Source organism: Phoenix dactylifera, chromosome 6, assembly GCF_051530095.1.
Source record: "Phoenix dactylifera cultivar Ajwa chromosome 6, Ajwa_hap1_PhDact_Kaust_v1.1, whole genome shotgun sequence".
Classification (NCBI taxonomy): domain Eukaryota; kingdom Viridiplantae; phylum Streptophyta; class Magnoliopsida; order Arecales; family Arecaceae; genus Phoenix; species Phoenix dactylifera.
In genome coordinates this window covers 10,040,401-10,067,840 of record NC_143195.1, presented here as the reverse complement: position 1 = coordinate 10,067,840, position 27,440 = coordinate 10,040,401, and the positions used below count along the sequence as shown (strand labels likewise).

Below are 27,440 nucleotides of genomic sequence, written 5' to 3'. Positions count from 1 at the left end.
TTGAGCCTTGATATCTGAGGTTGAACTCGACTTGATAGAAAAAAAGGCAATACTCTAGATTGACTCGACTCGACTCGAATATCAACTGAGGCATACTTGAGCTCGAATTCAAGCCTTGGTCATAATTACAAATTATGGTTAAAACAAAATATAACATAATATTATATTTAAAAATATCAAATTAATAATATATTATAACTAAATATAATATTATTAAAAATGTATACTCAATTAGGCTCACGTGCCTTCGAGTAGAGTATTTTGCTACTCGAGCTCAACTTAAAAAATTGCTCAAGCTACTACTTGAGTCGAGTCGAGCTTGGACCTGAGTTGAGCTTGAGCTGCTCGTGAGCTATTTGGCTCATTTGCACCCCTCATCTAGAGATGGGGAGTTTGCCCAAAATAACATTTCCCCTATGGTTTCATGATAAAATTTTGGTATTCGTTGAGATAAAGGACAAATCTTCTTATTCATCGACAATTGTTCATCTGCACTTGACCAAAGGAGCTTTCTTGATATTAATTAAAGTGAATGAATTAGGCCTAATTAATTTGTGTCTCTTGAGATTTCTTGTGGACATTCTGGATATTTGCTATTGTTTTTTTCTAACTGTGTTGAATCCTATATCTTGAATATTTTCCTTATGATTGGAAATTTCTCATATACTCCTAGAGCAAAGGTGAAAAGAAGCTATCTTCTCATAATAATTTGGAAGTAAGAGACAAGTTGAATTTTATGGTAATGTTACGAATATCATACTGGTATGGTATATATCGATATGTTTCGACATCATACCATTTGATACATCTCCCATGTGCTGGCATAGCAAAAGTGAGGGTGCTACACGTAAAGATGGAATTTAGCCATTCATACTTGAGAGGCAACTTTCAAATTATGGTCATGGACCTGTGGTGTTGGTGAGAGTGTCTGAAACATTTGGAGAACTACTTTTAGCTCTCTTTAATCGCAAATTTTTAGGTATGTTATAGAGTATTAACAGGGTTATATGTATACTAATCTATTGTATATTGGTCAGCATAGAGCAAGAAAAATTAATTTTCTTGATTGTGAACCCAATTTTTGCTAATTGGTACTGGGAGTCATATCGGTCGATAACTGGTTTGGTACGGTATTGGTACGTACTGTATTGAACTATGGTTTATTGGAACCAAAGGGAGGGGGAGGGGGAGGTAGAGGTAGAAAGGGGGAGAGGGAGGGAAAGAGAGGCAGGGGCCTCCGGTTCCAACGGCAGGGATCGAGAGAGAGAGGACTCATCTAGTTGGGATGTTGTCATCATCATCTGACGTGGACGGTATGCTATCGGGTGGTATTGTCAAAGACTAGAGGAGGAGACAGGAGAGAGAGAGAGGGGGGAGGCAAAGGCTTCATGAGGGCTTCGAGTCATCCGATAGCTTTGGATCCGGCAATGGGGATTGGGAGGGAGAACTCATGTGGTTGGGATGTTATTGTCATGTGGGACATGGACTGGATGCTGTTAGATAGCTTCATTGGAGGAAAGAGGCTTGAGGAGGCAGGAGGGGGTAAGATTTGAAATCCCGTGGGATGGAGGTGTGCCGATTTCTCTATGAAACGAGATGTGGTCATCTATCTCGGTAGATATCCTTCGTCTCTCTCCCCTGCTTTCCTTTCTTTTTTTCTTTCCTTTTCATCTTTCTTTCTTTCTTTTTTTTCTTTCTTTTCTTACTTCTTTCCTTTCTTTTTATTCTACCTTCCTTTCTTTCCTTTTTTTTCTTTCTTTTCTTACTTCTTTACTTTTCTTTTTTCTTCTTCTTCTTTCCTTTCACTTTATCCTTTTCTTCATCCTTCTTTTCTTTTTTTCTTTCCTCTTTCTTCTTCTCTCCCCGTATGGATGGGTTTCATAGTCCCAATCCCCTTCGGTCCCATTTTCTCACAAGAACGGGTCGGGACGCCCTCGATCTTGTTGGAACTTAAAACCTTAGGAAGGGGAGAAAGGGTAGGTGAGGGCTTCGACCTTTGAGAGCATTGGGAGAGTTAGAGGGCTTTGGGGAGGGATTTAATAAATGTCTCGAATTCGTTGGACCAAACTGTGCTGGTACTTTGGTACGGTATGGCCTGAATGGGCCGGTTCGATATTGTCGGACGATCTTTGTTGTGAACCCTAGATGTTTGATATAGCACCTTATTATATTGTATTGTGCTGATGCAAGACTACAACAAGTGTGGTACGTGGTGCTTTAATCCTTGTTTGGTACAATCCATGGGATTGTTGAAGTCAACTTGATAGCAGGTCATTACCTTTTCTTGTTCTGCAAGCCTTCGCATTTAGGGCTGGAAGTGGGCCGGGCCGAGCCATGCCCCTATCTAAACTCGGCCAGATTTTTTTTTTTTTTGGGCTTTGGGTCAGGCTTAGGCCCGAAAATTTTTGGATAATGTAGGCTCGAGCCCAGGCCTAGGCTTGGCCTGAATGCGATTGAGCTGGCCCGAATGACCTGTTTGGGCCAAAAATAGGTCCCGACCTAATCCTGATTGAAGTTTAATATTTCGTAATATTACTTCACAAGTAAATGAGCTAGTTAAAAATTGAGCTCTCCTATAACACAAGTAAATGATACATGATACATTATTCTCATCTAAACCTAGTTTAATTGGTCATTTATTTCTTCATTATTCTCTCTAAATAACAACACATAAAAACAGATTGATTCAGGCCTGAATTCGGGCTCTGTTTGGGCCCAGACCGGGCTAATGATATACCCGAGCCCGACTCGGAAAACAAATGGGCTCTATATTTAAGCCCAAACCCAGTCTGAACTCTTTTGGGCCTAGCTCGATGGGCCTCAGGCCGGCCCAAGTCCATTTCTAGCCCTATTCACATTAGAGTTGTGCTGCATAGCTAACCTGATGTTGGTATGATGCTGGTTGGTTCCTGTAGTACCCCCTAGCTAATAATGAACAATGTGGAACGTATGTATGCATGAACTTTATGTACTTCTTAAAATCATATGTATAATTTTTGGATTACTCTATCATGCCTTTTTTATGTTGTATGTTGGTTGTCATGATTAGTTTTACTAAAATTTCTATACATTATGCTCTCTCAAACAATCAACCCACTAATTCCAATTTTGGTGGAGCTATATTGATTTTTCACACTGAATTGCACATTTTGTGCCATACTTTCATGCTTTATTTTCTTCAGACTGGTTTTAAAACATTGTTATATGACAGGCTCGCAATCTTCTTAGTAAAAGAGGTGAAGAAGTACCAATTCAATTGCTCAACAATATTGGTGTTCTCTACTTTGAAAAGGGAGACTTTCAGGTTTGTAAAAGCAAGCTATAGTATAACTTGTGCAATTTGCAGTAAAAAAGCCCTTTATTTGTATTTGTGCTTAAAACTTAGCTGGTTTATGAATTTTTTTATGTAAAGGGATAAACTCATGCAAACAACAGCAAAAAAAAAAACAACAGCTTATAATGTAGGCTTATAGCTAATGCACACCTGTATCTTTTATTTGATTTTTCAGTTGGCTGAACAAACTTTTAAGGAGGCATTAGGTGAAGGCATCTGGATTTCAGTTTTGGATGGGAGAATAGGCAGTTCTAAGGTAGATTGTAGTGCCTACTCTGTGCAGTACAGGGATTTCAGCTTGTTCCAGCAGCTTGAAGCAGAGGGTACATCTTTGGATTTGCCTTGGGATAACGTCACTACACTATTTAATCTGGCCAGATTACTTGAGCAGCTACAGGAAACTGGAAAAGCAAGCATTTTGTACCATCTGATCTTGTTCAAGGTATCATCTACTCTCCCTCTCCCTCTCTCTGTGGGTGAGTGCATGCGCGCGTGTGTGCTTGTGCATGTGCCCGTCTCTTGCCTTTTGCATATAATTATGTTCATATTTGTGCATACTCGAAGTTGCATGGTAGCAACTATGCACAAGTTGTCAAGTTCAATGCTAATAAAAATAAGTTGTTAATCTTATGGTATTTTATATGTTCCATTCTTATTTAAGGGACATGCAACATGATTTGCTCATAGTGATGGGTGACTAAACTGAGTTTGTTGTAGTTTACACAATAATCAGTTGGGATACAGAGTGCAATTTTTTGTTGAAATTTTCGGTATGCTCTCATTTTATATCCAATCATTTGCTTTCCACAGAGTCAGTCATGCCTAATTATTTACCTTTAAGAGCCCATGAATATTGATATGACCATCTCTTTTCTTCATTTGTTGCCTTTGCATGTTACATGAACTTTATAATGTTGTTCACTTGCTTTCTTTCTTATCCACTGTGGCTTGTTTTTCCAATATGTGTAACTGTTCTTACTTCCTAGTGATAGATTTTGAGATTTAGTTCTTTTGTGCATGAACTAAATGATTACTATATCTGGGCTTAAATATGAAATAGAATTGGACTCTAGAGGGTATTTGACATGTATGATTGAGTGAAGGTGTTAAAGGATGTAAGGATGCATGCTTCATGTAATTTATAATGTGTGCATTCATGTGCTTGTTTGCATGGGTGTTTGCATGTCTGCGTTGGTGCTTGAAGATGAAGCCTGTAACAGATTAGGGCTTTTCTTTTCTTTTTTATTTTTTAACTTTTATTTATTAGTTGCTACAGAGTATGCATTTAAAATACATGCTCATAACGTGCATTGCATTATGAATGTGAAGAAGTGCGTGATCTTTTGACAGTTCGTTCAAACCTAGATTGCATGTGGGGAATATCTTTTTTGCGTGGGCGAGGTACGCGGTACCGACTGTACTAACGTACCGGTGGGCATCGGTATCGGTACGGTACCGAACAAACCGAGCCGAACCGGTACTGTACTGATGGGGCTAAAAGCCAAAAAAAATTTGGAGCCAGTTCGGACTGGTCGGTTCGGGCCGGTACCGGTCGGTACGCGTTGGTACCGGATCGGTACGGGCCGGTACGCGTCGGTACGGGCCGGTACGCATCGGTACGGTTCGGTACCGAAATATGTAGCTGCACCGTACCGGTAGGATCCGGTACCGGTATGTACCGGCCGGTACCGACCGGTACGGCAGACCCTGGGTGGGCCTATATTGCAACAAGTTAGATAATCCACATATTTATTTCTTTAATCCGAGCATCTTCTTCAGTACTCACAATCCCTCTGACATGCTCCTACTCTGTCTACTTCTTGTGTCCATATATGATGGTGTTGTGTGCATGCATTATCTCGGCCTCTTTTCAGTTATGTTATTTCAGTCATGACACTAATGTCCTATGCATCCATTATGGCTTAAAAAAAAGAAAATAACAATATTTTGTGTTTAATAAAGTTACCATATCTCATGACTACATCACTATTTGTTGATTATCCTCTGAACCTTTGCATCTCATTGCCAATTTCTGTTTTTGGTTTTCCTATTTCATGATTTCATGTTTTTTGGACCTGCGAGTTTCTTTGTTTCGGAGTTTTCTAGCTTAAGGTCCGCAATCTCGGTACTGGGTACCATACCGGTACCTTATCGATTCGGTACAGTATGGTACGATACACCTCTATGCCGAAATAGCTCTATAATTATTTTTCTCAATTTTGATCTCGATACACCTCAGTACGGGCGGTACTGGATTTGTACTGACTTGAAGGTGTGATTCGTACCAGTTTTCTTCTGGTATGTATGGTATGCCTCGTATCAGATGTAGAGGTGATCAAAACCCGGGCCGGGCCGGGCTCGGACCGGGCTCTACAGCAGAAATTAGGCCCGATGGCTGTGCCCAGACCCGGCCCGGCCCGACTGTCGGGCTTAAATTTTTGTCCAGGCCCGACCCAACCTTATAAATCTGGTCCGACAGGCCCGACCCGACAGGCCCGATTTTTTTTTTTTGGAATCTAGAAATGGGCAAAAATGGCCCAACAGCTTAATGGGCTCTCTAAATTGGTTAATTGGTTAATGTTAAGGATATAACTAGCCTATTTTAAATAGATAGTGTTGGTGGTGGTTTCAAACTTTGGAATTTGGATATATCTACAAATATTAAAAAAGAAAAAATTTGCAGCTTCAAGCCAATAGTGTTGTCCAGCTGAAAATTACAACCTAACAATAAAAACTGCAAACTTAGACAAAATACAAATTACATTGTCCCATTAACATTATAACAAACATGCATCTTTGTGCATTCAAAAGTTCATAAAAGTTCATAATTCTTGAAGCCACTTCCATAATAGAAAACTGTAGAACATCCTTGCATCTTCTAACTCTCAAAACCTACAAACACAAAATTGAAACATTAGCAATTGTTGATTGAACATGAATAATTATTAGACTTATTAATAGAATATCTAAATGACCGAACCATGTAATCCCTCTTCCATCTCTTCCTCGTCATCTTCATCCTCACTAGATTCTTCCATGTTAGCTCCCAAGACACCCGATTGTCCTAAAAAAATGTAAAAACAAATAAATATGAAACAATAGAAAATTAGTTTTTATTCAAATATATATTAAAGAAAAAAATAGAAGAACAAGCAAAGATTTAAAGAATTACCTAATGAGAAGCCCTTTGCTCGCAACCAATCCTCATAACATGTAATAGCTTGAATTGTCTTTGGTGAAAGTGAGTTTCGCCAAGGATTTATTAACTTTTTACCCATACTGAAGGCAGACTTTGAAGGGACCGTTGATATGGAAATGGCCAAAATATCACGAGCCATCGATGCAAGCTCGGGAAAACGACCTGAGGCATCTCTCCAATATGCTAGAATATCCAAATCGATGTGCAGCCCAAGATTTTGCTCCTCCAAGTAAAGATCTAATTGTGACTTCCCATGATCATGCTTTTGTTTTTTACTCAAAAATAATTCATAATCTTCAAAACTATCTGCATCATGGTTACCAACATCACTGCCACTAGAAGTTCCAATCTTGGGAGAAAAGACTGAAGTTGAACGCAGCATATACTCCTCAAATAAATCATACAAAGTATTCTTAATATTCTGAACCATCTCCCTTGCACTAATCTCCCCATAAAGTTTAGAATAACAATATTCAACTCTAACTTGCAACGGGGATCCAAAACTGTAGCACAAGATAAGATCAAACTATACTCAGACCAATACTTGTTAAATTTAACTTGCATCTCTCTAACCATATCAACCATAAAATCATATGGGCCATTAGCAGTCTCTATCAATTTTCTATGAATCTCCCACACCCCCCTAAAATAAATATTTGCTGTTGGATGCTTACTAGCAGAAAACTAATTAGTCACATCATAAAACACTTTCAAAAACTTATGAAGAATAGCTATTTTTTCCCACTCTTCTTCAGAAAGTGCAAAGATTCCAAATTCTCTATCACGCTGTCCCCAGTGATCTAAAACTGCCTTGAAATAAATAGCACGGTCCAGCATTATAAAAGTAGAATTCCATCTAACACAACAATCAGAACGCAATCTTTTTCTGGTATTCAAATGAAAACTTTGTTCAGCAATTTCATAAAACTTCTTCTTTGGAACTGAATTTTTCAAATGCTTGGCCACATTTCTAATTTTACAAACAACACCATCAATGAGATTCAGACCAGCTTGCACAATAAGATTTATAATATGGCAGCAACAACGAATTTGAAAAAAATCACCACCATGCAAGAGAGATTTATTTGCAAGAAGACGAATCTTGAGAGAAGTAGCCATGGTATTATTATAAGATGCATTATCCAATGTCAAGGTAAAAACCTTACTATCAATTTTCCATTGAGCCAAGCATAAAGCGACCTCATCAGCAATAGAAAGCCCATCAAAGGGGGGGGTTAAGGCTGCAAATCTAATTATTCTTTTTTGCAACTTCCAACTATTGTCAATCCAATGTGCTGTGATGCAAATATATTCATCTTGTGTGTAATCATTTTTCCAATTATCAGAAGTCAAACAGATTCTCCCCGGTGCTTGTGCTAACTCCTCCTTCACAACCTTCATTTCATCCATGTAATATTTCAATGCATCTCTCCTAATAGTATGCCTACTCATGGTTTTGTATTGAGGACACATAACAGATACCATATATTTAAAACCAGGTTCCTCACAAGTTCTAAAAGGATGTGCACCAGCAACAATAAACATACAAATAGCTCTACGAACTTCTTCCTGATCAAACTTGGGATTTTTCAAATGCAAAGATGTGCTTCCAGAAGTTGTGGTTTCAGTTGAAATAGTGTAATTCCTTATGTCATGATGAAAACGTTTAGAACATCTTTTTAAGTGGCGCCATATATGAGACGTACCATTCTTAGAAGCAACTGAAAAAATCTCCTTGCAATACTTGCATTGTGCTTTCAATATGTCCTTATCTTCAGTTGGAAGCTTGACCATGTGCATCCATACCTTTGATTTTGCTTTACCATCCTTGACATAACAATCCTCATGCTCATTATCCGCCACAGGAATAGGTGAACTTTCGCTTGCCATTGACATAAGCCTATCAAAAAATTATACAACTAATTATACAAAAAATTTAGTTCATAAGAATTATCCTATCAAAAATGAACAAACCATCCCTTCATTACTTGGAAGTTGGGATAGTAGCATTTATCATAATAAAAATAAAGCCCCATCCAACCGGCAAAAAAAAAAAAATCAGGAAAAATCTCAAGGGAGAACTATAGCTGGAAGCCTGGAACAGTGGAACTAGAGCAATGTGAGGGGAGGAGTCCGAAGACCAAAACCGAAAAAGAGAAGGGATGAAAGATCCCTCGTCCATCTCCAATCCCCCGATCTTTCTTCCTCAGAGTTTCGACTGGGTCACGGGATGAAAGATCAAGGCATCAAGGCATCAAGCCAACCAAATCCCTCCTCCCTCTTTCTCTCCAGTCTCCACCGGTCCACCCACGGGAAGACTCGTAGCCACCTCCCTCTCCCCCCCCCACCTAAAAAACCGGCCCGATGGGGAAGCTCCAGAGTCCCACCTCCGAGTTCTGAGCTCTCTCGCTCCCCCCACCTCTCTCTCTCTCTTTCTCTCTCTGTCTTCCATCTGGGCTTGAAGCTATATGGGGCTTTACTTCCGAGCTTGGGCAAAATTCATCCGGAATCGAGCTCGAAGAGGAGGAGGAGAAAAATCTTACCGGCGACTGTGAGTCGGTGACCGGAGCCGCGGAGGTTGCCGTCCGGGGGAGAAGGACACCGAGAGGAGGCGGCGGCGACGACACCGGCGGAAACCGAGAGGAGGCGGCGGCTACAAGGAAACCGGCTACAGGGGGCGGTGGTTCTCCGCGAGGGAAGGGGGGGCTCTCAGGCGAGGGAAGGGGGGCGGCGGCACTCAGTGAGGGAAAGGGGGGGTCTCAACGAGGGAAGGGGGAGGGGGGGTTTAGGAATTAGGCCTTTAGTTTTGTTTCTTAATTTTTTTTAATATATTATATTTTACTGTTTTATAGTCGGGCCGGGCTGAACCGGGCCATTTTTAAAAGTTTCTAGGCCCGGCCCGATTTTTTTGATCGGGCCGTTTTTCCTGCCCAGGCCCGACCAATGGGCTCTTTTTCAATGCCCAAGCCCGAAAAATTTCGGGCCGGGCTGGGCGGGCCGGGCGGGCCAGAAGGCCCGTGATCACCTCTAATCAGATGGTATGGGGCGGCACGACAGATCTTGCTCCGATTGTGTTCTGAGCTGCGTCTCTTAGAAAACATGCCTTTGGTCATACATTATATTTGATTTTTTTTGAAGGCATTACTTTTATTACTCTTTAAGCAATAAATATCAAAACTTCAGAAGGATGCCACAATTTCACTTGTTTGGGTATAACTTTTCCTTCTAGCATCTTTTTTCCAAATGAAGTCACACAGCCTCCGTAAGTGTCATTTTTTTTTCAGATTTACATTTGGACTTCATCTTTTCTCATACTTTGTTTTAACTGCTTATGATGCTTACAGTTGTTAATAATGTCCTGGGATATATCCCATTGGAAATCTGGACAATCTGCATGTGTTTGTTCTCACTATTATGTGAAAAATCTATTCGTTTGTAAATTTGTCAAAGCATTCTTGAACTTCTAGTGTTTCTGTTATATACATTACTTGAACTACCACATTTGATGCCTTAGGAAGCCTTTCAGTAGTCATTCTCCTGACACAGACAATGGGGCAAATGTTAACCTCTTTTTTGAAGCTGGTATGGCTTCCGTGAAAGTCTTCATAGCTATTTCTTCTTATTATCTTTGGCTTGCATGGTTAACATTTATGTATTTGGAGTAGAACTTTGAGTATAGGAACCAGTGGTGAAGTAGATATATTAGAATCCAGATTAATTAGGTACAATTAATGTTTATGTTGACTTATGATTTTTTGTATGACATCTGAATGATTTTATTTGACATCATGATATGTTCTGTTTTCCTACAGTATCCACACTATGTTGATGCTTCTCTGAGGCTTGCTGCCATGGCCAAATCACGGAATGATATTCAATTAGGCATCAAATTGGTATTGGATCAATTTCTATTTGATGATTGATTACTTGGCTTTTTAGGTAATGCCAGAAAACTGATCCTTTTTTATAGATAGGCGATGCTCTCAAAGTGGATGACAAATACCCCAATGCTTTGTCTATGCTTGGTATTCTGGAACTTTTGAATGATGACTGGGTTAAAGCTAAAGATACCTTCCGTGCTGCTAAAGATGCAACTGATGGGAAAGATTCTTATTCCCTTCTTTCCCTGGTGCGTGTCATTCTCATGACACTTAATGATTCCCTTGCATTGCTTTCTAAGGTTTTCTATGTGGTGGTCTGTGGATACATATACATAATTACCTAACATCGCTACTTTTTGAGCATTTGTCACTGTCTTAATTCATGTCCTTGTGATAGCATGGTTTTTGTTGAAGTTTTCTTGTATTAATCTCTCCTTTGTATATTCCTCATAAATTTAGTGATTCTTCTTTTTTGACCTGTAGGCGAACTGGAACTATTTTGCAGCTTTACGTTCTGAGAAAAGAGGTCCAAAATTAGAAGCTACACATCTCGAAAAGGCGAAGGAACTTTACACCAAAGTGCGTGTTGTTTTCTCATACTTCTAATACCATTTTTTTCCTTATGTAGCAATGAATTTTGAATTTAACGACCTTATTATGGTCATTTTAGTATTTCCTATAGTGTTATCACTTTTAGCTTACTGCATGGTTTTCGACTTTGCTAGTTTGGTATCTGATTAATTGCATGTGGTAGCATCCTGATATGCCAAGCATAATCCTCTGCACATCATGAACTGTCACTTAAATGATCTGTCTTATGAAAACTAGACTTTTTGTATCCCTAGATCTGCAATGAGCCTTCATATAGGCACCCAGTGTTGACAGCACTGGCTTGCTTTTTGGATGTCTTTCCACGTTAGGTGGTTTTGATAGATGCTAAATGTGCTTTTATTTATATGTATCTGTGTTTTTCTATGACTAGTTTCTTCCTATTATTGGACAAATTTTTTTATCTTCATAGCAAAGGAAACAACAGCATTCCTTGTGATCCTTAAGTAGGAGAGCTTTCTCTGGCTTCAGGTTTAGGACCATGTCTCACACACATGGTTATTTTATATTGTCTAAGATCAGTAACTTTTCTGTTTTTGATTTTATGAAGGCTAAAGTTGATGCTCTTTGTAGAATTGGAATTTTGTCTTCTGTCCTACTTAAGTGGCTCTTGAAATTGTCACCAGCTATACTGCCGGATTACATTTCATGACCTGGTCCAATCATTTGGCTCTCTTCTTGTGCTAGAAGCTTTACTTGGTTTAGAGAACTCTAAGAGATAGTGTTTCTACATGCACTATCTTTATCATACAATACCAAACATGTCATCAACATTTTCAACATTTCCTTGATTTTAGTATTATTTTCAATTTGTGCTTATTTCCTATGCCACAAAATGTTATGCTACTTTTCTGTAGTGAATTATTGAGGGCTCTGTTTGCTTTATTTTTTTTGAAATGAAGACTGCTTTAAAAAAACATTTACTACTTGTCTCCTAGGTGCTCATTACCTTATGTTTGAGAGATCTTTGACATGTTTTCTTTGATTTTTGCTCCTTTTTTTTCCACTTGCTATGCTTATGCCCCTAAAGAACAAAAGGGTTCTTATTTGCTGGATAACTTGTTATCATAGGGCAGTCAACAAACTATACTTAGGTCAGTTAATGGGCTTCTCAAACAGCGCATCTCCTTACAGTTCGATATTTTCGACCAGCCTAAAGGCATTAAGTTTGAGATTGCTGAAGCCTGGTATTATCAAGTTCAAGTCGGGGGGGGGGGGGGGGGGGTTTAAATACCCGAATCCCAAAGAACATAGGGCACTAGCATGTCTCGATCTGCCCCACACTATCATAGTTCCCAAATAACATAGTAAGGGGAATACACTGGATAGACCTAGAGAATTACTATTTGATCGTTTATATTGGTGTCTCGTCTACAATGTTTCTCCTTTATCATGTTTTCGTATTTTTATTTGCTTTTTTATGACTTATTTGAAATTTCATCTTTCCTGCACTTTCCTCACTCCTTTTCTGTTGTCTACTGCATGTTTCTCGATGCCAAAAGAATATCCATCTCCTTTTTTTCTTCTTTAATTTTTTGCAAAGGAAGATCTTTAAGTTGTTTGCGAATTGGGAAACTTAGATTGATTATGTCATGAAAATTATAGATATGTTCATGAGAATCTGCCTTTCATATTTGTTCTATTGTCAGAAGTTCCTTTTTCATCCTTCACAATCTTGGGTTCCTGTACCATATATTGCTTATGTGCGTGATGTAAATCATACTTAAGCTGTGTGGAATCATTTAATCTTCCATGTTCAGGTTTTGATGCTGCATCCTGGAAACTTATATGCTGCCAATGGTGCTGGTATTGTGTTGGCTGAAAAAGGTCATTTTGATGTTGCAAAGGATATATTTACACAGGTCAGTTAAGGGCTACTCATCAGTTTATATCCTCATCTGGTGGTAAATTGTTTACATAAGTATGGCGTTCGAAGTATAGGTGCAAGAAGCGGCATCTGGAAGCGTCTTTGTTCAGATGCCAGATGTCTGGGTGAATCTGGCACATGTTTATTTTGCTCAAGGTCATTTTGCCTTGGCTGTGAAAATGGTAAGCATATTACTCCAATTTTCTTTTTTTTAAGGTGTCTGTTTTTATGCCATTTAAGTTGACATGTTTTTTTGCAGTATCAAAACTGCTTGCGGAAGTTCTATCATGACACAGACTCACAAATTCTGCTATATTTAGCCCGTACTTATTATGAGGCTGAACAATGGCAAGACTGCAAGAAAACTTTACTAAGAGCCATCCATTTAGCACCCTGGAATTATACACTTCGGTTTGATGCTGGAGTTGCAATGCAAAAGTTTTCAGCATCAACTCTACAGAAGACAAAAAGGACTGCTGATGAGGTCAGTTATGATTGTTTTCATTATCCAGCACTCTCATCTATCTGGTTGCTATTTTTAATTATCTAACCCTCAAGTTGCACATGAATAATTATTGAGTTAATATTAGGAAGCACCTACCCAATAGCTGCTGTGTTGAGCAAAATGTGGGGACTCTCCCCCACCTTCAAAGAAATCTGAAGTCTTGAGTCACTTCTTTCGTGACATATCTTACTTTTTCCTTTTCCTTTTCTCTTAGAGAACCTGCAATCTCCGTATCCCATAAATAAGCGTTCCAATGGCATCCCACTTCCATACCCTTCCAAATCCATTCTCCCAAACAACTGCTAAAATGTCTCAGGTGACCTGGATTAATGGACAAAATATTAATGGAATGTGGTGTAGCTTACTTTTTTGTATGAACCAACGATAACCTCACTGGGACTGTCTGATGAGGCTGTGAAACAGATCCACGGATCACATGATTGCCAGTTTGCAAGACCTTGATTTAAACCCTTCAAAGAATTACATTTATATAATTGGTTTAGTTCATCGATGTCAGTTCATGATTGCTGTTGGAGCTGGTCTGCAGCCCACATTGTGTGCATTATATGGTTGATGGTGTACAACAACTTGCCAGCTAACCCACCTCCATTTCTTTGGACCTAGGATGGCTGTCTGATTGGAATTTGCTATTTCGTATGGTATGTTAAATATGTCCATCTCAGAGCAAAATTTGTCTTTTCTGAAAACACCAATATCCTTTTCCAAGAAGAATTGGAAAACCTCATGTTGGTGTGAGAGAAGAAGATATGAGGAAGATGGACTATCCAAACTTTGATACCCTTCTTGCTGTTGTCCCAATATAATTTTTTACTTTTAGTTTTTTGATTGGTAAACAGTTTCATAGATCATTAGTTGTTACGCCACCAAGATTAATATTCTGGCTTCTCTACTGTATTTATTACTGTCCACTACAAAAACATCATTGGAAACAGCTTTGCTAGATTAAATAACACTCATGCTTAGAAAAAACTATATGCAGTACATGAGATGGCTAACTGATTTCTGGAAATAAGAAGCTTCAGTAACAACTAACAATTGAATATTCTTAATAAAACTGCAGGGTTAAAATTTAACAATGTATTATGTTACTCATTGAAGGCATAATTTTTACTATATTTTTAGCAGTCATTATGTGGTTCAGTGACAGGATATTCATATGTATATGGCTTATTGTTTGTAATGTCATTCTCATCCCTTAGGTTTATAATATGACAAGTTTCTGTGTCTGAAAACTTGAACATTTGCACTTCACACATTTGCTATCTCAACATGTTGGATGTCATTATATTTCTAAAGAATGTTTTCACCAAATCAATTTATTGTTTGTCAGTTCTATACTGTTCATTTCATGTTATTTAAATTTGTACTGCAGGTACGCTCAACAGTCACAGAGTTGAAAAATGCAGTTCGTGTGTTTAGTCAGTTGTCTGCAGCTTCTAGCTACCACTCCCATGGGTTCGATGAGAAGAAAATAGAAACTCATGTTGAGTATTGCAAACATTTGCTTGATGCTGCTAAAGTTCATTGTGAGGCAGCCGAGCGTGAAGAGCAGCAGAACCGCCAGAGATTAGAAGTTGCTCGTCAGGTTTCTTTGGCTGAGGAAGCTCGACGCAAGGCTGAAGAGCAGAGGAAAATTCAGGCAAGCTACTAAAATGTCATACTTGCTGTTATTGTAAGATCTGAATGTTCTTGTCTTCTGCAAAATTGGGGACTGACATTTTCTCATTGTGGGTAACCAGCTGGAAAGGAGAAAGCAAGAGGATGAGTTAAAACAACTCATGCAACAGGAACGGAATTTTGAGCGCATAAAGGTCAAGGATCTAAATTTCCTTAATATTTACAATTCTTTTTTTTTCCTTTTTTAGGATAATGAGTCGAAAGATAGAGAACTATCCGTGCAGTATGAAATTGTATGCTGAAAGCCGTTACATATCATTTGTGATATTGAAATTTACTATTTGAAGAAAACTTTGATGTGCATGCAAAATATTTCTATTTACTTTTGTCCTTTTTTTAATGTTTTCTTCTAGATTGAATTATGGTGCTGTCTTGATAAGCGGTTTTAGATTGATATCATTTACAGTTCATCAGTAATCAGAGAAAAGGTAATATGAATTTGCTGATGTAGAATGTATGCTTGCACGAATGCCGATTTTGCTTATATGCTTTTAAAACCTCATCAGAGCTTCTTAGATGGTTGGCAAGAAAACAAACATTTTGGGATGTGCTCTAGCTGCTCTTTTTTGGTGTGTTACTGATCAGATTTGCTATGTTGCTCTTTGATAGTCATGGCTTAAAAATATTTGGATAGACTAGAACTCATTATTTGGTGCATACTGCTACCAAGTTCAAGATGTCATCCTTTTGTGCTCTCTCTTTTTGAACTGCACTATACCCTTTTTGACTGCAAAGCTGTGCTGAGATGCAACCAAGACTTATAATGAGATTTTTTTTCCTTTTCTTAAATCTTCTTGCTTTAGTTTTTCTGGGATTTGTGATCTTTATTTTGGCACCTTCCAAAGTAGCCCCTAAGAAATGGAGAATGTCTTTAACTTGAGTGGTAGATTGACATAACAGCGAGCTTTTTTCTCTTATTATGATCTTAATGCATACGACAAGTTAGAAATAACAACTCGAACTAATGTTAAATAAATGCAAGGTGGAGTATTTAGTACCTTATACTTGAGCTTGAGGCTTGGTTAGGAAAATGAAAAAAGGCACCAAAAGCTTTGGTAGATGGCTTAAGAAGGTTAACCTGTAATCTATGTTAGTTAAATTTTGATGTTTGATCTTTCAATGTTTTACAGATGAACACTAACCTTTACTAGCTAAAGTTATGTATCGGAATTGGTCTTAAGCGATGCAGTGTTTTGCATGCTTAATCTTGATACTAAGGTTTGGAAACTGCGAAAGGTACTAAAACATTTGGGAGATGATTCTAGGAGGTAAAACCATAGCTTATGCTAGTTGAACTATGATGTTGATCTTCAACACATTGTCCTAATAATCAGTGTGATTTCAGGCTTGAATTGCCTTGCCATGACATGTCAGTCAGGAACAGTGCAGGCAAGAAATTAGGTTCTAGCATGCTATGGTGGCCTCTGTTATATTTCATATAATAGACACATCCTGTTAAAGTGATCTGGATAAGTTTCTAAGTACTTGTTCAATTAAGCCTGGTTTGGTCATTTAGAAGGGAGGAATCTGGTTTAGAATGAGACTATTTGAGCTCCAGCCAACAGAAAGGAGGAGTTGGTGGTTTTTTTTGGGGGAGATTGAAGAAGTGAAGAAACGTGGAGCCCTTACCACCAGAATTTCATGGTTGCATCAATGTGGATGCTGTTCAGAGTTTGCATAGATAAGTTTTTTTTTTTGCCCTCTATTTCTTTTTTCTTTTCTTTTCCTCGTGCCTTTTCTTCTCTTCTTCTTCCCTTTCCTCACGTCAGTGCCGTCAGCATTACTTTTAGGCATTGCCAGTAGTTGATTGTAATCAACTATTGTTTATGTGAAAATATCAATTTTAGCTCTATCAAAAATCCTTCATCTAAGTTACTTTTCTACCCAACCTTCTGCACACTTGCTTTCTTTATGTTTATAGGGTCTCTTTTACCTTTCCAATTTTATCTGCAACCATCTGATATTAGAAATAAGAAACTACAAAATAATACAGAATTAGGAACTAGATAACTAAGCTTAAAAGAGTAAACTAGAGTAAATAATACAGAAAATACATAATAAGAATATAACAACATGACATCAACAGAAAATTATAGTGAGTTATTTGCAAATTGAAATTGTAACTCTCATTTGGGGAAGAGTGAAATATTTATATTGGCATGTTTTTATTTGGGAAATTCCTGTTAAAATGAAGCTTTGCATTGATAATAGCTAGCCTGCCATAATTAAAGGTCATTAATACGAGGCAATTAGGAAAAAGTGTTTAAGAGATTAGGTGAAGCGGAAGTGGAAGAAAATGCAAGTATTAGGTGGACCAAGGGTGAGGGAGTGATTGTGGGTGAGTAGGATTTTAGTGAGATAGAGTTACATATGTGTTAGATATCGAAAGAGAGGGAGAGAGAGATGAGCTCCCGTCCCTAATAAAAGATATTTACATGACAATTGGGGGTTACAAGAAGGTAATGGATTGAGATAGGAGATGTGGATAATGATTTTAGACTCAAGGTAAATTGGAAATAAAAAACAAAAAAAAAAATCTTAGGACTTTCTTGAAGTTTAAAAAATCTCGTTTTTTCATAATAGAGATTTGAGTTTTGAAAATTGGGAAAAAATGTTTAGAGGAATGTTGATTTAGATATCGAAATCTTGATCAAGGTTTTAGGTTTTGGCAGGACGGGGGCACCCTAGCCGTCCCATCCCATTTTTGTGAGAAAACGGGACTAGGACGGGGTCGAGACTCTAAAACTCATCCATGCCGGGAATGAAGAAGAAAAAAGTAACAAAGAAAGGAAGGACAGATGAAGAAAAGGAGAAGTTTAAGGAAAGAAGAAGAAAAAGGAAAGAAAGAAAGGAAGGGAGAAGAAAAGGAATGAAAGGAAGGAAAGAAGGAAGAAAGGAAAGAGAGAAGAAAAAGGAAAGAAAGAAGCAAAGAAAGGGACAAGAAAAAGAAGGAAGAAGAAAAAGAAAAGAAAGGAAGGTAAGGAAAAAGAGGAGAACGAAGGAAACAAGGAAAGCAAGAAGAAAAAGAAAGAGAGGAAGAAAGAAAAAGAAATAAAAGGAAAGAAGGGGAGGGCGACGGAGGGTGCCTATAGGACTCGACCAAAACTGCCGCCGCGATGAGGTGGGATAGTGGGGCATCCCATTCTATGGAAAAACACGAGACACCTCCTTCCTACGAGATTTAAAACCTTGGTCTTGATTAGGAAATCCTTTTAATTCTAGTAGTCACTATTTTAGTTGATCTCGAAATTGGCATGTGCAACGTAGTTGGAAACAAATATAATAATGAAGCATCTAGTGGATGGCCATTATACTGTGTAATGCTGAAAGATAGGAGAGAAGGATATCTAAATTTCGGAAGAGATAAGATGACTCGTTAGATCATGGCATTTAAGTTTTTTAGAAAATAAGGCCATGAATCATGGGGATAACCAATCAAAAAAGGCTCAGCTGAGTCACATGTTTTGCTCGCTAGGATTTGAGTACATTTAGTACAACCTATATTAGCTGATACATACTAACCTGTATATGTTATGGGGTATTGGGCCTGCTAATGACCCAATCTTGAAAATCTACAAAAATATGATAGTACTATTCATGGTCTGCCGTATCGGCCGGTACATACCGGTACCGGATCCTACCGGTACGGTACAGTTACATATTTCGGTACCGAACCGTACCGACTGGTACCGGCCCGTACCGATTGGTACCAGTGCGTACCGACCCGGTACCAGCCCGTACCGATCAGGTATCGGCCCGAACCGACCAGTCCGTACCGGCTCGGCTCGGTTTGGTTCAGTACCGTACCGGTACCGATGCCCACCGGTACGTCGGTACAATCGGTACCGCGTACCTTACTACTACTGGAGTCAAAAAAATCTTGTATCCTATACGATTGAAAGATCTGACTATTGAAGATTAAGTAGCTGATAATGTTTTGGTTGAATCATTGGTTTTGGTGGATGAATCTCATTGAAAATTAGGTCATTCATTTGTGAGAGTACTCATTGCAATATCCAAGCAATATCCCACTATCAAGGAGTAGATTGAGATCAGGTATATTTATGATGATCCATTGCAAGATCTAATTGTTAAGCCAATGCTTAGGATTAAAGCTATATAAGACGATAATCCATCGATCTTTAATATAATGTTTTACTTCAACTGATCTTTGATCAAATGCATTCAAAATATAGATCTAGACTATTTGAGGCCAAGATCTAACAATTTGTTAGCAAAATGGATTCAAAGTGGTCGCTACCATCAAGTTTTAGAAATTCAAGGGTAGAGTCTGGTATTGTAATTCATTACAATGATGTGCAGCACAAGTTAATGTTGTAAATTACTCTTTAGATTATTCTATTGTACTTAATGCATTTTTATATTTATTTAAGGGATGAAGATTCGGATTGTGCTACTAGAATTTTGGTTGGTTCAAGCTCCTTAAAATTTGGAATTCGAGCTTTAATTGGTTAGGAAATTATTTTGATTGGAAAGTCAATATTTTTGTTCTTTTGGACCAAGGTACGCCGTCTTGGTACGGGGCCCTATACCGGTGGCACCCTATAACTATGTCGGTGCGATACGGTATGGAGTTGGTTTGGCATACCAAGTGTCCGTACACCCCTCGTATCGTGTACAAGTATTGAACCGATATGGTATGGCGAACCTTGCTTTAGACTCTTGTTTTTGGTAAACTAGCAAAGGAGCATATGCAATGTACCTTAGAGGAAAACATCATCAATATAATTTATATCAAATGGCATATATAGTAAGTTTTGTAATTATTTATTTGCTATGTAATCTATTGAATAGCATATTTTTGTTAATTATAACCATCAACAAAATGAAGGCAGCAAAGATCAGCATTAAGTGCTATGTGATTCTTTCTTCACAAATTCTTTTTGCTTTAGAATAACACAAGGTAACTAAAACAAAGTTTATTATTGCTGGAAGAAGAATTTTTTTATTACCATAATCAATTATAATGTATCAAATGAATTGACCTAATAAATTATTTCTATAAGGTACCATTGAATTAGTCATCGAACAAGTTGGTCCCAAACCTTTCAATTATGCATCTAATATATTGGTATAGCTAGATATTATTTAGCATGATATATACTATTGACCCTTTTCCTATTAGCTTAAGTTTTTGAGGTTAGTGGGTTATAACATGGAATCAAGGAGCAGGTTTGTTGGAGATTGAGTTCAAATCCCCTCCATGCCAATTGTTTATTTAGTTAACCTGGTTATCAAGATCCGCAGTATTGTAACCGGTCCCTATGTTGGTAGGCTAGCGGCATGGTATGATATGATACCATGCCATGTTGTTCCATTGCATACCGACAAAGGGGAACCGTCAAGGGAGGGGGAGAGGGGAAAATAGAGAGAGGGAGGGAGGGAGAGAGTGGGATAGGGTGGTGGAGGGAGAGTGGGAGAGGGCGGTGGAGGGAGGAGTGGAGGGAAGGGGGCGAGAGAGGCGGAGGGAGGGGGAGAGAGGAGAGGAAAAGAGAGGGAGGGAGGGAGGCAGGGAGAGAGAGGGAGTGGGCGGTAGAGTCTGAGAGAGGTGGAGGGAGGGGGGAGAGAGGGCTCCCTCCCTCTTCCTCTCCTTCATTCTTCCCTCTCCCTTCCTCGCTGGTTTTTTGAACCGAAGGGTGGAACCATGCCGGTCTGCCCCCGGCATGGTACGATACGCTCCGTACTGCTTGGTTCAGGATAGTATGGCGTACCTTGCTGGTTATCATCTTGAGTCATTCAAGTCTTTATGTTAGTTATGTTGATTCATATCAGTTGTAGTGGTCCATTCACGTGGATGGTTTGGGTTACATGCGAGGGGTATTGAGCTTGATATACATTGTTGACACTCTCTTTCAGCTTAAGCTTTTGGCTTCAATTCTTGGTAATATATAATGTTTAGCTTTTTCACTTGCCAAGTTTCACAGCTAACATCTAATAAACTTGGTCTTTGAGGGTGGATTTTGAAAGAGATGGCTACATCTTCAGGCACACTATAGCTCGAGTGTGGCATTCTTGAACTTTGATAAAAGGAGGCTGACGTTTCTTTTTGGCTTTCCCCATAGCTTATAGTTGTGAAGAGGGATTTTGCGAAGCCTTCAAGCTTGTTTTCATATACACATATATATGTATATGTATATGTATATCTATATGTATATATGTTTACATATATTTATATATATGTATAAACAAGTTTCTATGTCTAATTGTTTAGAGGCAACATTCATATGGCTTAGTAGTAATTACTTGGATATGCTTAACACCTAAAGATTCTAGATATCTATGTAGTTCTCAATAGCTATAGTGGTCTACATTAAAAAAGTGAAAAATAGAAGCAAAAAATGACATAGGTTTTCAAGCAACTACAAATCTTTAGAGAAGGCAAACAATTTGCAGCATGGTTTTAGGTATCACACTGTATTGTTTAGTATGGGGTACCATACCAGCTAGTACACTGCATACAATATTGTACTAGTAGGAAACTGGTACCCAATACATCCCAATGCTGGGTGTCATTACCAGAGAGATGTACCATACCGACACTAGGTACAGGGTGTACTAGTATGAAACTGGTATAGGTACTAAAACCAATATCTAAAACTCGATTTGTAGAATGATTTGCTATGAAATTGAGTTACATACTTTCCTTCTACACTATTAGTTATGTTTAAAGCAATAACAATGGATGCATCTTTGTGAGATGTATGTATTTGGAAGGTTAGTCTTTCCATGGAAATCTTTATTTGCTTGAACTAAAATTCAGGCTAAAATTCAGTTCATTTTCAATAAGTTTAGCATAAGGTGGGTTTTTTTTTTTTGTGTTTAGCATGATTGTTTTAGGTGTTTTGTAGCTATTCTTTGTTAAGTAGCTCATGGTTTCCTTCAAGTTAGCTGACAACAAATGTTTTAAGTAGTTTTTCTTAAAAAACAATATATTTTTATATTTCTATTTTTAGTTTATTGCCCCTATGGCAAAATGATGTAGTCCAATTTGAAATATGCATGTATAGACCAAGGTCGCAAAATCAGTACGGGCATGTATGATACCGGCTCGAGGCATACCGATGGAGAGGGGCAGGGAGATGGAGGAGAGGGGGCGGAGAGAGAGCAGAGGGCTTCCTAGAATAGAGAGGGGGCGGAGAGAGAGAGAGGTGAGCATGATAGAGAGAGGAGAGAGGGAGGCGAGTAGGAGAGAGTAGAGGGCTTGTCATTGTTGGCAAGTGGTTGGCAAGTGATAGAGTGGAGAGTGCGAGAGAGAGACAGAGGGACATGTCATCGTTGGCATTGCGACGATGATGAAACACTACCCCAAGCATGAGAGGCGACTCGACACTAGGAGGTGAGCAAGGGTTGGGCAGAGTTGTAGAGAGATATATAAAGCCTAAACCATTCTTAACCGAGCAATTTTGCCTAGTTTGGCCCGGTTCAAGGCCCAAATTGAATTCGAACGGCAACTGACTAGTCTGGGTCGGTATGCCATGAGCCGGATGGTACGGGATGGTTCGGCCATCCTTGGTATAGACTAAAATGGTAGGGTAGTTTGCTCTATTGAGGGACCTACTTATTCCTGCATAGATTTCAGGATAGCTCCTTGTTGCTGACTGGAAATTTGTAGTTGGTTTTGAGTTTTTAGTAGGTGCAAGTGTTGGTCCACGATGGACATTTGGGGAGTTTATTTGGCATTGCAACACTTCCATGTCCTTTGGAATATAATGCTGCAATACTTTCGAATCCTCTCAACTCCTATAATATCTAATTTTTAAATAAACTAAGAAATAGTGAAGTCTTAGCATTTGACATAATGCATCTTAAATATGTTTTGCCCCGTTTCTGATCAAAACAATACAATTTAATTTCTTTGTTTTGAAAGACTTCGAAATATGATGGACAAGTCTTTTAGTTGTCATTCAATATGTTATAGGACTCTGAATGATTGAGTCATGCATGCTTCTTTTTTGAGTGCTTAGATTTGATATAGTTATATCATAAACTCTGTAAATAAATTGTTTATTGATTCGGTTTTTTCTACGTTAGGAGCAATGGAAAAACTCCAGCAACATTGCTAGCAGTAAGCGGAAAGAGAGATCCCATGGCGAACAAGATGAAGAGGGTGGACATGGTGAGAGGAGGAGGAGGAAAGGTGGTAAGAGGAGAAAGAAGGATAAGAAGACCAAGACACACTATGAAGAGGAAGAAGCTGACATGGAGGATGAGCCTGAAGAAGTGGATGAAGATGCAAACATGAATGATCAAGAAGATGCAACAGAAAAGGCGCAGGATCATCTTCTTGCTGCTGGTCTTGAAGATTCTGACGCTGAAGATGACATGGTTAGAACACTTGTGGGACCAAAATTTCCTCTTTCTAGTTTCTATTTGACTCTATTGATCCTGTGTTCATTTCAAATTCTTGTTTTAAATCTTGGAAAATAACTCACTAAACATGCCTATTTACTTCTAATACAATTTGTCTTGAAGTTCTATGTCTGAAAGTACCTTTACAATTGTCTCTTTAACTAACTTCCACACACAGTATACTGCACTGGGAAAATCCGTGATCATGCGATCCAGGACACTTGGATGTGGCATATGAATAGGTGAACCTAAAGAGTTAGGAAAACAAGGGTTCATTTCAAGAAATCACCTTGCTTTTTTACAGAAAACAGGCTAGAAAGAAATGTTTTTCCATGATAATGTAATTGTGAGGGTCAAAAGAATTATGTTTTAGTCTTCTAGAGGATGTAGGGATCATAACTGCGATTTTCTAAAGGTAAATCACTGGTGATCTGTTCGTAGTGGTCTTGCAAGGGACACCAAGTTGCAGAATTACACTGATGCAAAAAAACTTAGATAAAAAATAAAGGTTTAGGAGAGTGAAAACAGAGATAATAAAAGATAACGGGAGGAGAGGGGCAGGGGGAACTGGCCAACAGAAATCCTTTTATTCTCAAAATAAACTACATATAGTGCCCCCTGGGGCTGGCCTTTTATTCCTTTCTTATGACTTGTTTAAAGGTAATCTAGGACTCTTAATAATCGGGTAATCAATCTCCAAATGGATGGCCAAATTTTTTCATAAATGATAACAAATTATCATAGAAAATTTGTATCAAACGAGATCTAAAATTTCTCAATACCAAATCCTAATAGCTTAAAGACTTTCAGAAGCCAATGGTTACCTAAAATAGAGCCTTTATCTATCAATCCTACTTAATATAAGACTTTGACTAACAATAAGAAAATATCTGAATAAAAGTTTCATGAAATTCAATAATATCTCAGTTATATCTGAAGTAATAAAAGTTTCTTCTTCATCCGCTTTAGCAATGTGGATGTTGTTCGAGATCTTTTTGATTAGTTTTATTTTCATGCTTCTCAATTGGTTCTTCAAAGTTTGTAGATCGAGACCAGTATAGTCATGTTCCACTCCATCGATTGTTGGATGACTCTGATCATAGGATTTTTCAACTCTAGAGGAAATTGATCTTGAAACCTAAGCATTATTTCGATTATTGACTTTTAAAGTGACCTAATCTTTTGATGCATGCCCATGTGAATTTTTGTTGTTCTTGGAAGATTTTCAGTGGTAAAATCTTTGCATAATAAATCCTCAGTCTTGGGCCTTGTGCATGTTTAATCATCAATGATGGATTCATCATGTGAATAATATCTGTTGGTAGATCTTCAGTGGACAAATCTTCAGTTGTAGTATTCTTGTTGGACGGATTGTCATGTCCATCAACGGATTGTCCAGTTCCTATTGTTTTAGTGATTGCTTGCAAATGCTTCTACGATTGATGCCAAATCATTCTTGAGAGATGTCATATCATCATGCAGCTGCCCTAAGGCTTTCAGTTTAACGTGTTGATGAAAATGTCAACTGGAATCTTAGCTTGATATTTGATATCATTATGAAAAGATAAGGAGACAAATGACTGAATAGAAAGATCAAGGAGAAGGATAGAAGAAGAAGGTTGGATCCTTTATGTCATACTAAATTTGATCTAGACCAGTTGACAATAGCTTATTTTTTCATAGATGGATCTAAAGGTTAAGAAAAAAGGGGTTTGGGTGAAAAATCAACATTTTTTCATGTCATAGAAAAGAAGGTAGAAAAGTTACATTTTTTACAATCATGAAAGCTATTAGTGTGCATGGAATTCAGTTTATTGAAGCTTTAGAGGAGGTATGAGTCCTAGAAACAAGTTTCTTAGGTACTGGTGCTTCATAGTGGTTCTATAACAGAAGTTCAGATTGCAAAAATTACAGTTATTGGGAAACTAAGAGAAAGTTGGCGTTTAAAAAGCTGTAAATGGGGATGCTTGTACTGTAGTAAAAAATGACAATTTCGAAATTGGAGAATATTCCCTCTAGATCTTGTTTGTCTTTTTTTTAATGTACGGAAAATGCATGTTTATTTTCTCAGAATACCTAGATAATCCTGGTAGTAAACAAATAAGGAAAAAAAGAAATCCTGGCCATTAAATACATAGAAAATTAAATTATCCAGTTGGAAACAAATAAAGAAACAATTTCAATTCTAATGTGAACAAATAAGGTAAATATCCTGATTCCAAGATTTCCTTTTCCATATGGATACGATTATATCAAAAAGATATGAGATTAGACAAATAAGGGAAAAAGTTAAAAAGTAACAGCAGCAAACAAACAAGAAAAAGATGACCATATAAAAAATATGAGTAAATAAATACAAGAAAAAATTAAAAATACCAGCTCTTAGATCAGTCTTTTAGATCATTGATGTGTAGCCACTAAAATTTAGAAAACAAATTTAATAATATTGGTAGCCTATTTGTTCACAAAAAACAAATTGGGGAAATATCGTGATTCGAAGATTTCCTTATCTAGATGGTTATGATCATACCAAAAATATATGAGATTAGACAAATAAGAAAAAAGAAAGTGCTGGCAGAGCAAACAAATAAGAAAAAAGATGGTCATATCAAAAATATATGAGCGAATAAATATAAGAAAATAAAAAATCCCACCTCTTAGATCAGTCTCTCATATCCTTGACGTGTAGACACTAAAATTTAGAAAACAAATTTAATAATATTGGTAGCCTGTTAGTTCATGAAACATGTGCCACTCATCGGGACAATATTATTTCAAATTTAGTGCCATATATTCGGGAGGTAGTGGTGTTACTAGGTAGTATCTAGATATTAGCCTCAAATACAATCCATTTTACACAATAAAATTTTTCATATGAATTCTATCATTTTTCTAATTTGTATAATATAATTTAAATTTTATTTTCTGGAGGGTGGGGGGGAGGGAAGAGAGAAGCTAAAGCTGGCTAATACAAATCTTTTCATCCTCAAAACACTGAAGTGACCTTGCATAAGGCCCTTTTATAGCTCTTAAACTATCTTTCTTATACGTAACTTAAAACTCTTAATAAGGCCCAAGGTCTTCGCTGCAAAATCCGATTTGCCACAGGACCTATATGAAAAGACATCTAAATCTACTCAAAATCAAATGCCAATGACCTATAGATTTTCCTATACCTAAAATAGGACCTTTGCAAGCCAGTGCTACTAGATATAGGAGTCTATAATCAACTATAGAAATTTCCTAATAGAAGATCCAAAACTACTTCAAAATCAAAAGTTAATTTATTTCTTCACCATCATCAAGCTAAACATCAGCTAGTTTGACAAAATGGTAGTGTTTGATCTTGCTGTAACAGCTAACAAATTCTTGTTTTTTCTCACTGATTTATTCAGGGTGAACCATCATCAACAATAAATCGGAAGAGACGGGCCTGGTCAGAATCGGATGATGATGACGAGCCACTAGAGAAACTTCCTGAGTCCAGCCCAAGTGGATATAAAGAGAATTCAGCTGAAAGTGATGAGGAAATGAGAGGAATCAAGGTGAGACACAATTCTATTGATGAGGAGGAAGATGATGAGTAAGCGTTGGTGACTGTAAAACTTGTGACAAGATTGCAAGCACTGATGCACACAAATGTTGCTTTTGAAATTAATTTTGCATAGAGATTGAAAAATTTTCAAACTAGGTACAAGTTTTCTGATAAATTATGTAAAAAAGTTGAATCCCATCCTAGTTTCTGTTGTCGATTTTCTGGAAGGGGAAAAGCTAAGTACTCCGCTTTGAGTAGGTCGCCAAGCTACTTACTGGGATTCCATCAGTCAGTTTTAGCATATTTTCTGTGTTGGCAATTTTCTGGCTGTGCTTGCACACTCCGGGGGGCTTTTCTTTGGTTATAGGTCTGGTTATGACCATGGTCACCACAAAATTCATTAAGAAAATGTAAAAGACTGGAGTAGATCAGTTCTTTCCTG

The 27,440-nt window shown here is 37.9% G+C and overlaps 1 protein-coding gene across 2 annotated transcripts in view; it reads left to right on the top strand.

Annotated features, from left to right (window-relative positions):
- Positions 1 to 27,194, top strand: part of ELF8 (binding protein) — a 47,476-nt gene extending 20,282 nt beyond the window's left edge. For both annotated transcript variants that reach the window (XM_039119862.3, XM_088723257.2), the window contains 12 exons: positions 3,212 to 3,304; positions 3,510 to 3,776; positions 10,346 to 10,426; positions 10,504 to 10,662; positions 10,898 to 10,993; positions 12,784 to 12,885; positions 12,965 to 13,072; positions 13,150 to 13,374; positions 14,789 to 15,055; positions 15,156 to 15,227; positions 23,146 to 23,439; positions 26,859 to 27,194. In XM_039119862.3, coding sequence (XP_038975790.2) covers positions 3,212 to 3,304; positions 3,510 to 3,776; positions 10,346 to 10,426; positions 10,504 to 10,662; positions 10,898 to 10,993; positions 12,784 to 12,885; positions 12,965 to 13,072; positions 13,150 to 13,374; positions 14,789 to 15,055; positions 15,156 to 15,227; positions 23,146 to 23,439; positions 26,859 to 27,050 — 1,956 coding nt within the window. In that variant the 3' untranslated portion in view covers positions 27,051 to 27,194. The remainder of the gene's footprint in view (positions 1 to 3,211; positions 3,305 to 3,509; positions 3,777 to 10,345; positions 10,427 to 10,503; positions 10,663 to 10,897; positions 10,994 to 12,783; positions 12,886 to 12,964; positions 13,073 to 13,149; positions 13,375 to 14,788; positions 15,056 to 15,155; positions 15,228 to 23,145; positions 23,440 to 26,858) is intronic.
- The last annotated feature ends 246 nt before the right edge of the window (positions 27,195 to 27,440 follow it).